This window comes from Neophocaena asiaeorientalis, unplaced genomic scaffold (genome assembly GCF_003031525.2).
Source record: "Neophocaena asiaeorientalis asiaeorientalis breed wild unplaced genomic scaffold, Neophocaena_asiaeorientalis_V1.1 scaffold51, whole genome shotgun sequence".
In the NCBI taxonomy this organism is placed as follows: domain Eukaryota; kingdom Metazoa; phylum Chordata; class Mammalia; order Artiodactyla; family Phocoenidae; genus Neophocaena; species Neophocaena asiaeorientalis.
The window spans coordinates 3,205,046-3,216,466 of record NW_020173335.1 but is presented as its reverse complement, the minus strand read 5'-3'; the positions used below and the strand labels follow the sequence as shown (position 1 = coordinate 3,216,466).

Below are 11,421 nucleotides of genomic sequence, written 5' to 3'. Positions count from 1 at the left end.
TATATAATTATGACCTCTGACAAAACATGTAAGATTCATAGTTCCATCTCTATAGTTGATCTGATTGAACTTAAAGGCATAAAGAGAAGTTTCTAATGATGAAGGAGGAAAATACTAACCAGATTGGAATCTCAGAGAGCACTGTAGCTCATAATAATAATGAAGTGATTCATCTTTGGTAAGAAGGCTCTTGAAGTCTGATGTTACCATAGTCCTGAGATACCAGGCAATTATCCTAGGGTTCCACAAACTATGCTCTGCCTTTTGAATAAGCAGGAGAAGCATGTGAAGGTTCCTTAGGACACAGGACATATCGACCTGGGTTCCCATCGATGGACCCAGGTTTGTTTGCCCCGCTCCTCATGCACCAGGGCTCTGAAGGTTTTGGCCTCCAGTGCTTGTCTAGGAGCAGAAAACATACTGACACATAGGAGCTGGGGCACAAGGGACATTTAACAATCTGTGTTTTCCCAGGGTCCACCATGACATAGTGACATTCTAATTTTCAACAAGCCTGCTTCCTAAAATATTATCTTTTTTCTTCATTTGTGATTTCATTTATGAGTCATGACTCACTAAACTTCCACATGGAATCATTTTTATTTCCTGGTAAGATGTGTCAATTTTAGATAGCATATTTTTCCTTGTTAGCATGTTTTGGCCACAGAATATATATGAATAGATATATACGTATATACATATATATATATGTATATATATATAAGCAAAATTCACTTTATTAAAAATTTCAAGCATATGTATCTTTCACTTTATGGTATATGTGCATTTACCAATTGAACTTACTACCTAATATTGGGAAATTCAAGGAGTTTTTTAAATGAACCAAACTATCATTATTTAGAATGCAATGATGGTAACTCTAGATTAGGAAAGAATAGAGCAGCTTAGTACCTAAGAAAACTTAATAATAATGTATGAAATCCACAGATCACTTTAGAGATGCCCTTTATATATTTTAAACGATATTTATCAACTTTTTCCAAGTAAAATATGGTATGGAACTCTATTATTTATATGAGTAGAACACATTTAAATTTTAATATAGAACGGTTTATTGAAGTGAATTGGTCATTGCCTGAAATTAAGTTTAGAATATGTTAACTGTAGTTTTGTGGAGACTAGGACCACAGAATTATGAGAGCAAAATGTTGTAAAGTTGACTCTTATTCTCCGGTTTTCTTCTTCTTTTTCTTTTTTTTCCCCCCAATATCCTTAAAGGATTAAAGTGATTAAAAAATTTCATTCTTAAAATAATTATTTAATAGAAATTTAAAAGAAATGGCAGAATATGTGCATTTATTTGCTCCGTTAGTGCAGACACTGAGAGACGAAAGTTATTTTTAATTAGAAAAACATTTTTGTCTGTCACCATGAAACATAATATTGAATTTCTCAGGAACTCATTCGGAATCGTAATTGATCCTTTGAAAACACTTACAAGTAAATAATAAATTGCTCAAGAATTCTGTTTTGAATGATGTACAAGTCGAATAAATTTTGGGGGTTTTCTCACACACTGTAAACAAACTGGCATATTTAATTAAATTTACAACTAGAACAGAGTGACTTATAAAAATGATTCTCAAATATATTACAAATAAACCTGAAATGTATAGTATCAAAAGCAATTACCATGCAATCCATTTTGTTTTAAGGGCTGTGAGGAGTCAGATACTGAATCTGCCCTCTTCAGTATAGGTTACATGTCACATAATTATACCTTCCATTGTGACGGAATAAATAGTGAACATTTTGAGAGTGGCTGTGTCTACGTAGGGTTTTTCCAAAATCAAAATGTATTTAATATCCTTTTCAGAATATAAGTGAGACTTGTTTAACTTTTTTCCATTCTATCATATTTGTTTCATTCTTTGCAACTCTTAGAGACTGATAAAGGCTCTTAATTATATTATTATTGTTTTTTCATTGCTTGTGTGCTCTCTCTCTTTTTCTCTTTTATTTTAGCTGCAGATGTTTTTATCCAAAAATCTTTACTTTTGGCTTCACCCCTTTTCTTGACTGCTTGAGTAGTTTATTCTACAAATACGACCTAATAATTTGATGTAGTATCTGTGTTTCATCAAAAATATTTCTTGTTATTAATTGTCAGGAGGTTTAGTTTAGGTCATAAATTGGCACATTTTCATGATTTACATTTTTAGAAGTGTTACCTCTTGACTGTAGAGGGTTTAATTTTTAGGCATAACAGAGTTATTAACAAAAAAGAAAAAGTTTTTATACTGGTGTGTTAATACTACTCAAATACCATTATATGTAGAACCCCACCAAATCTTACCAAATAATACCCTATATATCTCTTTCTGTATCTACATGTCTACATTTATCTACCTAGGGTTTATCTACCAGTAAATTACTGGGAATCAATTAAGCTTTTGAAAAGTATTTTAAGTAAGAATTTATGGTCACAGAAATATTGTTATTATATTTCAGACTAGGAATTTATATCTTGGCAAAGTTTTACATGTCTAATTTTTTCTCCTTGAGTTTTCTTTATTTTTCTTAAGCAGGAGGCACAAAGGAACAGGGTCATAGCTGTCCATGCCCTGAAGCATCAGAGTTTTATTCATTAAGAATAATATTTTGTGTCACACTTTGTTTATAGTATCACTATTTTCCATTTTTATCTTGCACTGTATCTAAAACCTATGTTTCTGCACAAAAAGAAATACCTAATGGAATTTTGGACCTTTTTTGAGGGTTTTGGAACTTCATTGGCTGGATTAAAAGGAGGGTTTCTTCGGTGTTTAAAGCCACATCTGTGGTACATACTCTTTTGTTTTTGATATTTAATTTTGTTTGTCGACGTTGTTCTGAGTTTTGCCGTTGATCTTAGATTCTGTTGTTCGTTTACTTCTGTCATGAGTGGATAAAGTAGTATGAGCGTTGGATAGATTATTTGCACACTTCTTGAAATTGATTGTTACGATACTTCATACCATAAGCTATTTGGCCATGATATCTATGAAAGAATCTCAGGAATCTGAAGTTCTGCCTCTGGATGTCTCATCAAATCTAGCAAATCTGTACTCCTTGCTCAGAAGGTTTAATAATTTCAAGTATCATCAACTAGCAGATATATTGAAAAGTATAAAGTTAAATATTTCCCTATAAATCGATATTTGCATAATACTGCTAACTTGTTTTCTTATGAGGTCATTCATTTCGCTTTACAAATCCGTTTCGTACTTGTTACCAGATCCCTGTCTGGGCGCATTGTTGGAGGAGTTTGGTGGTTCTTTACCCTGATCATAATCTCCTCCTACACGGCTAACTTAGCTGCCTTCCTGACCGTAGAGAGGATGGTGTCTCCCATTGAAAGTGCGGAGGATCTTTCTAAGCAAACAGAAATTGCTTATGGAACATTAGACTCTGGCTCCACTAAGGAATTTTTCAGGGTAAGAGATTCTGCTTCCTAACTTCTGATTTTGTTCTTGTAATTAAACTTTGTGCCCCCTTGCCCCTCCTCCCATGGTCTACACAAAAGTGCTATGCGCAAGTAATTTCCATCCCTGTCTCTAATTCTATTTCTGGTTTTTTTTTTAATTTTATATTGGACTATAGCTGATGTACAATGTTGTGTTACTTTCAGTTGTACAGCAAAGTGATTCAGTTATACATATACATATAATTTATTCTTTTGCAAATTCTTTTCCCATTTAGCTTATTACAGAATATTGATTGAGTAGAGTTCCCTGTGCTATACAGTAGGTCTTTGTTGGTTGTCTATTTTATATATAGTAGAGAGTAGAGTGTATGTTAATTCCAACCTCCTAATTTATCCCACCTGCTGTTTCCCCTTTGGTAACCATAAGTTTGTTTTCTTTGTCTGTTTATAACCTTGACTCTACCCCGCTCCCTTCCCTACCGCTATACTTAGCACTATCTCTATCCTTTTGTTTGATTCCTGACTCCTTCGGAGAAAAACACTTTTTGCAAAGAAATCTAGTTTTTTAAAAAAATTGATTGTCCTTTTGGAACAAAATTGAAGCAAAGTATAGTTAAATTTAGGTGATTATTTTTAAAAGAAAAGGATGTTGTATTTCGTTTTATGTTAAAGCATGGCTTCCATCTATCTTACATAATTTACAGTTGAAAACTCACTTTCCAATCCGTTATGTTAATTCTAAGTCAGGAAACAGATTGTGTTCGTATGTGGAAATTCCAAACTTTCTGTTAAACCCTCCAAGAAAAGGCTAACAAATGCCTTCAACTTCTCGACTTTTAAAATGGGAATCATAATTACAACGTGTCTATTAAACGTATTTTAGTTTTTAAAAGATCTGTGGCCTTATTTATTATGGTCTCTGTTTATGGGCACCAGTCCAGAGGCTGATGTTGGTATAACTTTCTTTCATTATACTATTATCTCTCTGTAAGAACTCATTCTATTAAAATGCCTAAATATAGCAGGTAAACTTTGGTACTGACATTAAGCCAAATGCGGGGCATACGATGGTCTCTGATAATCCATCTTCGGGTGTACCTAACTTTGAGTGAGATCCAGGCCAGTTTACTTCTGCATTAGGATTAGGAATTTCAACGTCCAGTCGAAGTGGTAGACTGTATTTTGAAGCCTGTCTCCTTCTGCATTGCCACTGGTCTCTTTGCCAAATAACATGAGTTGTGCTCCAGATATCACGGGAGAAAAAGTGGTGTTGTCAGACGGCTGACAACAGAAAATAACTTGGCTGTACGTGGGGTGGGCAGGACCTTGACTCCTCCACTAGGTACCGCGACGTAAGCCGAGATGTGGTCCGTCCGTCAGCAGTACTTTGACTTTGATGCTGTGTATGAACGCTGTAATGCAGATTTGTTACTAATGACAATTTACTGCTACTTCTGAAAATAGTTGCAGTACTCTTGATATAACACAGTGCTCTAGCCTGATCATAACAATGGACCTATTAAGATAGATGAGAATATCGCATGATTCTCAATTAGAAGTGTATTTTGAAACATTTTTAAATTGTTTGTGTCCCGATAGGGCTTGCTTTTATTTTACTGGTATATTTTACTGGTATATTTATTTTACTGGTATATTTTACCGGTATATTTATTGGTATATTTTACTGGTATATTATTTACTGGTATATATATTTATTTTACTGGTATATATTTACTGGTATAAATATATTTACTGGTATATATATTTATTTTACTGGTATATTTACTGGTATATTTTATTGGTATTCCGCGCTCTTGAAGTAAATGAGCCCTATGAACGAGGCAGAGACTTGTTAGATCGTATGGTTTACGTAGCGCTCCTTATATTGACGAAAATAACCGTAATTGTTTCCAGACACTGTCTGTTGAGAGTTACTCTCGTTAGCTTGTTTGGACAACAAGAGGACCAACTCTTCTCGTCGACTGCACTTTCAGGATCTCGGAGCTTTTCAGTGTACCTGAACTCGATCATAGAAACACGCGCCGTAATCAGCGGGATGCCAAGATTTCATGATTAGAATATGCAAATTCCCCAGGAGACAGGGTGAGAAGGCTGTGTGACTCTGGGCAAAGGATGCTGCTACTCTTGTGTTTCAGCTCAGTAACCCCATGGAGACCATGGTCCCCACGTGCAGCGCACACACACACTCACACACACACACATGCGCGCGTGCACACACGCTGACATATCTGTGGGGTGCCACTCGCCTATATAGGATCGTGGTGCTTTCCTTCCCTAGAATAATAGAGAAGTGATGTGAGTATTTCGGCAACCTGATAACCTTTATGCGTGTAGTTTCCCAAAGCAGTTTCTTATGCGTCATCTCTGAATCTCACAGTATTTCTGTCTGATAGTTGGGGCGATCACTTTTGTTTGCAATGTTGTGCGTTATTAAATTTAAGCTCGGATAAATGTGAGGACTTGACCAAGTTCTAGCAGATAACAAGTGTGCCGAGGACTTTTACTCCTAAAGAGTGCTTTCCGTACACTGCTTTTCCTTCCTTCCTCGGGATTTACTTTGCTGCTCTCCTGCTGTGTTTCGGTCACCTCCGTGTTGGCATATGTCATGTTAGAGGATTATAATGGTGGAAATCCAGACGGGGCCTCACAGTTCCTCTCAATATACCTTCAAAAGGAATTGTTGATGCGTGACCTTGGCTAGGTCTCAGCGCTATAGCATAGCAGTCAGCTACTCCTTATCTAGAGAAGGAAGGTGTGGGCTCAAAAGTACTTAAAAGCCGCACTGTTCATTCTGTTTGTACCAGTGAAGGGAGGCTAATGGAAGAGCACACATCGCCAAAGTGAATAGGAGCATGGCTGTTAATCCCACCATTAAAACACGGCATGGCTGTGATTTGGGAAAGTATGTACAAAAGGTGTGTTTCTTTAAAAGTTGGATTAAATGAAAAGGTGCTGCTAAATTGAGTAATTTTGAATAGTTTTTCTAACTGTATTAATGTTGGATAATTGGGTACCACGGCGACAATAGTGAGGGCAGTCTTAATTTTGCTTCTGACTCTCAGAGGTGTTTTCAGAGATACTCCGGCTTGCAGCGGTAGCCATCGCATCTCATACCTTTCCCCACAGAGTTTATTGCTTTAGTATATGGAAATTGAGTAAGAGATTCCTTTTTGTAAAAAAAAGAATTTCTCTTACAGAGTGTTATTCTAAACGTATTGGATGAGATGAAGCTAATTCATAGACATTATAAAGGCAAAATATCATTGATTTTTCATTTTTCCCCTTAAGACCTAGGTTATATTCTACAATCTGTCTATTAGCAGTAGTCTGGTTGAGTTTCTAAGCTTATGGTGGAAAGAGGTGCAAAGGAAATGCTCCTTGCTTCTGTTCCTAAAACTAACATTCACCACACGCTTGGGTTGTCCTCTCTCTCAACTGTCCTTTAACCTCAGGGGCGTTTGGGGCTCCTGGAAGGTGGGTGCAGGACAGGGTGAGTGATGGGAGATTGACCATCGTGGTGCCTGATCCTCCAGGAGTGGGGATGCAGAGGGAGTGGGCCGGCCCCAGACTGAGGACAGGTACTGTGCTTTTTGTTCTCTGGCTGTCTCATATTTAATACTTACTCTAATGCCCGAGACAGCTCATGACACGTGGAAGACACAACTTTTACCAGTTGCTAATACTTAACGTTCTAACAGTTATCTTATGTTTCCTAATATGGCTTAATTTGGCTTTACTGATAGCTTTTTGTCTCTTATGCTGTTTATGAAGAGGGATTTTATCATTTATATTATTATAAACTTTCTACTATCACAGTGTCTATCAGAAAGTCAACTTTCTGATTTTATCACAGCAGGAGCTTTGGATTTAGCCATCGGAGAAACTGATTTGAGAAGGTAGTCACTGTCTGAATTTTAAAGATGTATAGCTAACTAAAAGATGGAAAAATAACTTGTTTAAGACCATTTAGAGATTAAAGGGCCAGTTTTAAAACAGAATTCGGAGTTCTGAGAGCCTAGTCTTTTGTCTCAGTATTAACTAATGATACATTAATGATAATTAACTAAAGATACATCTTTGAAGGGATGAAAGCATCTTATATCAAATTATAAGAAGAATATTTCATCTCATTTATACGAAACTGTTTTGTCATCGTTAGGATGATAATTACTCAATTTAAATCTAAAGATTTTTTAACTCAGATTTCAGGTACATAATTTAATAATTATGGGTTATATTAATATTGTTTTAGGGAAGTCAGCGTGTGTGCATTAGTTTTAGAATTCCGATTCAAGCTGTGAATTTTCTAATTTAAAAATCTATATGTTCTTTAAATGATAATCAGTAAAAGAAATATGAATGGAATATTTACTTTGTTGTGCTAGAGAGAGGAAACAGGGGACAATCTTGTAACCAGCAAGATGTGTGAGGAAATAGACCCTGCATCTTCCTTTTCCAGAGCTTTCTGCTCACGGAACCCGTGTACATCCTCGTATAGAGTGAAAGGTAAAGTCTGACTCATTTTGGAGCTGCTGTTCTTGCCTAATTATAGCACCACTGTAATAACACACCTATAATTAAGAAAGAATTAGGCTATCAATTATACGCCACTATTTTTAGACTTTCACATTTTGATAATTTCTTCTCTCAATAAAAGAGGACAGATCTTGAATTAGATGAGCAGAAGATGATTTTGTAAGAACTGTGTGCATTATTTTCCTACAGAAACTTAGATGTGGGGAGTAGAAAATGGCTTTATAAATAAACCTACCATTGGCCTGTCAATCCATGAAACAGAAGTATTAACTTGCAAAAAGGAAGTACTTCATGCCTATCCTAAACCCCACACTGCAATCTGTTTATCTTACTCGGTGTGTCTCTGAGTGAGTGGTCTCCTTTAATTATGCTGGCGTTGGAAGGAAGAGGTTCTAAAATATGGTCAAAATAGAGGTATTCCCCTTCTCATTAAATGAAGTTAATTATGCCGTTCTCAGAAGATTGATTTAGTCAGATAATAATCCATATTGTTGTTATCCAGCACTGTAGACTTTTCACAGAGTTTCCAGAGAGTATAAATGAGATAAATACATAGTATTAATGCAGGTGTGCCCTACCTGACTGAAAAGACTGGTTTGAAATTTTCCTTTACCATATAATAACCACAAATACAAGAGAATTACAATAATTTATCCTTTTAAAGGCAGCGACCTTTTTTTTCAATTCCTTCTCTAGCATAAGATACACTTATTTACGTTAATATGTAAAATATTGATTGCAATATATTTGTAAATAAAAATGTTTTAGCCATTATAGCAGCTTCTCTATAGAGCCGCATTAAGTGCTATTTCATTATAGTTACATTTTGTTCCACTTATTGCTTGTGTTTAGCAATAATGCAAGCATGATTTCCTTACTGATACTTTATAGAACAGATTTCACTAATTTGTGGTGGTTCTCCATACTTATTTATTTCTGGTATAGCTAAAGATCTTTCTGCCATAGTTTCCTATATATCACCTATTTCTGTGTGGGTAGAAATATGTATATATACCTAGCTTTGTATATATAAATGTACAGATACATACACATATTTCTTGACTTCATATACATGAATACATATACATACACTATATTATATCTTTCAAATATTAGGGAGATGAAGTGGGTATAGTTGACTATATGTATGTTACTAATATCAAAATAGACCCTTTACAGATCTTTCAGTCATGCTTAACTCTTTAAATAGTTTCTAAAGCACTCAGTACTAAATCAATGCTGAATGTGAATAAATTAGGAACAAACAGCACTACATGGATATGTTCTAAGTCACTCTGGTGTGGTTAGTCATATTATTACAGATTTTTCTTCCTTAGTTTTTTGGGGAGCTTGATTAGTCATGAAAGTCCGCACAGCTGACAATTCTGCATGTCCAAGACTTCTCTAGATAATCCAGGACAAGTTCAAATCATTTGCTCCCTGCTTGGCAGTTTTCTTTCTCTGGCATTTTAAATGTTCTCACCATTCCACACAGCATCTGAGGACAGTACTGATTTTTTTTTTTTTTAGTGATCATATTTTTAATGCAGTATGACGTATAAAGTGCACCCGTCTTAAGTGACAGCTCAATGAATTTTTACATATATATGCACCCGTATAACCATCACTTAGGTCAAGGTGAGGCTCCCAGTCCATACTCAAACGTAGCCACTCTTCTGACTTCTGTCACAAAAGTATTCTACTTTCGTCTGTTCTTGACCTTCCTGTAAATGGAATTATACACTCCTTAGTCTTCGTGTCTGGTTTTATTTGATCATCATCATGTCTGTGAAATTCACTTATGTTGTTGCATGTAACAGTAACAATAGTTTGCTCTTTTTTTACTACTCTGTAGTATTCCATCATATAAGTATATTATAATTGATCCATTCTACCATTGGTGGACATTTGGGCTGTGTATAATTTTTGGCTTTTATGTCTAAAGCTGCCATGAACATTCCTGTACACATCTTTCAGTGCACACGTGCACTCATTTCTCTTGGGTTTATACATAAGAATAAAACTACGAAATTATAGGATGGGTGCATATTTAGCTGTGGAAGATATTGCCAAATAGTTTTCAATAGTGCTTGTAACAATTTAAACTCGCAGCAACAATGCATGAGAGTTCCAGTTGCTCTACCTCCTCAGAAGTACTATGTACCACGAGCCTTATTAGTTTTAGCCATTCTGGCAAGTGTGTATTTCATCCATTATGGTGAGTGTGTATTTTATTGTGGTTTTAATATGCATCTATCTGAGAAGTAATGATATATGGAATACCTTTTTATATCTTTATTAACCATTTGGAAATTTTCACTTGTTAAGTGCCTGTTCAAGTCACCTGTTAATATTTATTGGGTTGTCTGTCTTTTTCCTATTGATTTGCTGGGCTTCTTAAAATTTTAATGAAATGAGTTTTTGGTCTGATGTATTATTATACACACCTTCTCTTTGGTTTGCTTTTCCACTTTCCAAATGGTGACCTTTGAAAACCAGAAAGCACTAATTTTTATGAAGTCCAATATACCAATCTTTTCTTTTATGGTTAAGGATTTCTGTGTCCTGTTTAATAAATCTTTGCCCCAATATTATGAAGATGTTCTTCTACTAAAAGCTTGTTTTACCATTCATATTAGGCATACAATTCATCTAGCACTGATATTTGATATGGTGTGAGACAGTAGCCAAAGTTCATTTATTTCTTTTTTAACAACTTTATTGGAGTTTCTCTGACCGGTGTGAGATGATACGTCATTGTGGTTTTGATTTGCATTTCTCTAATAATTAGTGATATTGAGCGTCTTTTCATGTGCCTCTTGGCCATCTGTATGACTTCCTTGGTGAAATGTCTATTTAGGTCTTCCCCCCACTTTTTAACTGGATTGTTTGTTTTTTTGATATTGAGCTCCATGAGCTGTTTGTATATTTTGGAGATTAGCCCTTTGTCTGTTGTTTCACTGGCAAATATTTTCTCCCATTGTGAATGTTGTCTTCTCGTCTTGTTTATGGTTTCCTTTGCTGTGCAGAGAAGCTTTTAAGTTTAATTAGGTCCCATTTGTTAATTTTTGTTTTTATTTTTATTGAAGTATATGCAATTAATATGCAGAAATCTGTTATTTTTCTCTTCACAAATAACAAACTATCAGAGAAATTAAGAAAAAAATTTACAATTGTACCAGTAATAATAAAATACCTGGGAATAAATTTAACCACGGAGGTGGGGGTTGTCTTTTTGTCTTGTTTATGGTTTCCTTTGCTCTGCAAAAGCTTTTACATTTAATTAAGTCCCATTTGTTTATTTTTGTTTTTATTTCCGTTACTCTAGGAGGTGGGTCAAAAAAGATCTTGCTGTGGTTTATGTCAAACAGTGTTCTTCCTATGTTTTCCTCTAAGAGTTTTATAGTGTCTGGCCTTTACATTTAATTCTTTAATCC

The 11,421-nt window shown here is 35.2% G+C and overlaps 1 protein-coding gene across 3 annotated transcripts in view; it reads left to right on the top strand.

Annotated features, from left to right (window-relative positions):
* Positions 1-11,421, top strand: part of GRIA2 (glutamate ionotropic receptor AMPA type subunit 2) — a 168,599-nt gene that overhangs the window by 128,056 nt on the left and 29,122 nt on the right. For all 3 annotated transcript variants that reach the window (XM_024746134.1, XM_024746135.1, XM_024746133.1), the window contains exon 12: positions 3,239-3,437. In XM_024746134.1, the coding sequence (XP_024601902.1) occupies positions 3,239-3,437 (199 nt within the window). The remainder of the gene's footprint in view (positions 1-3,238; positions 3,438-11,421) is intronic.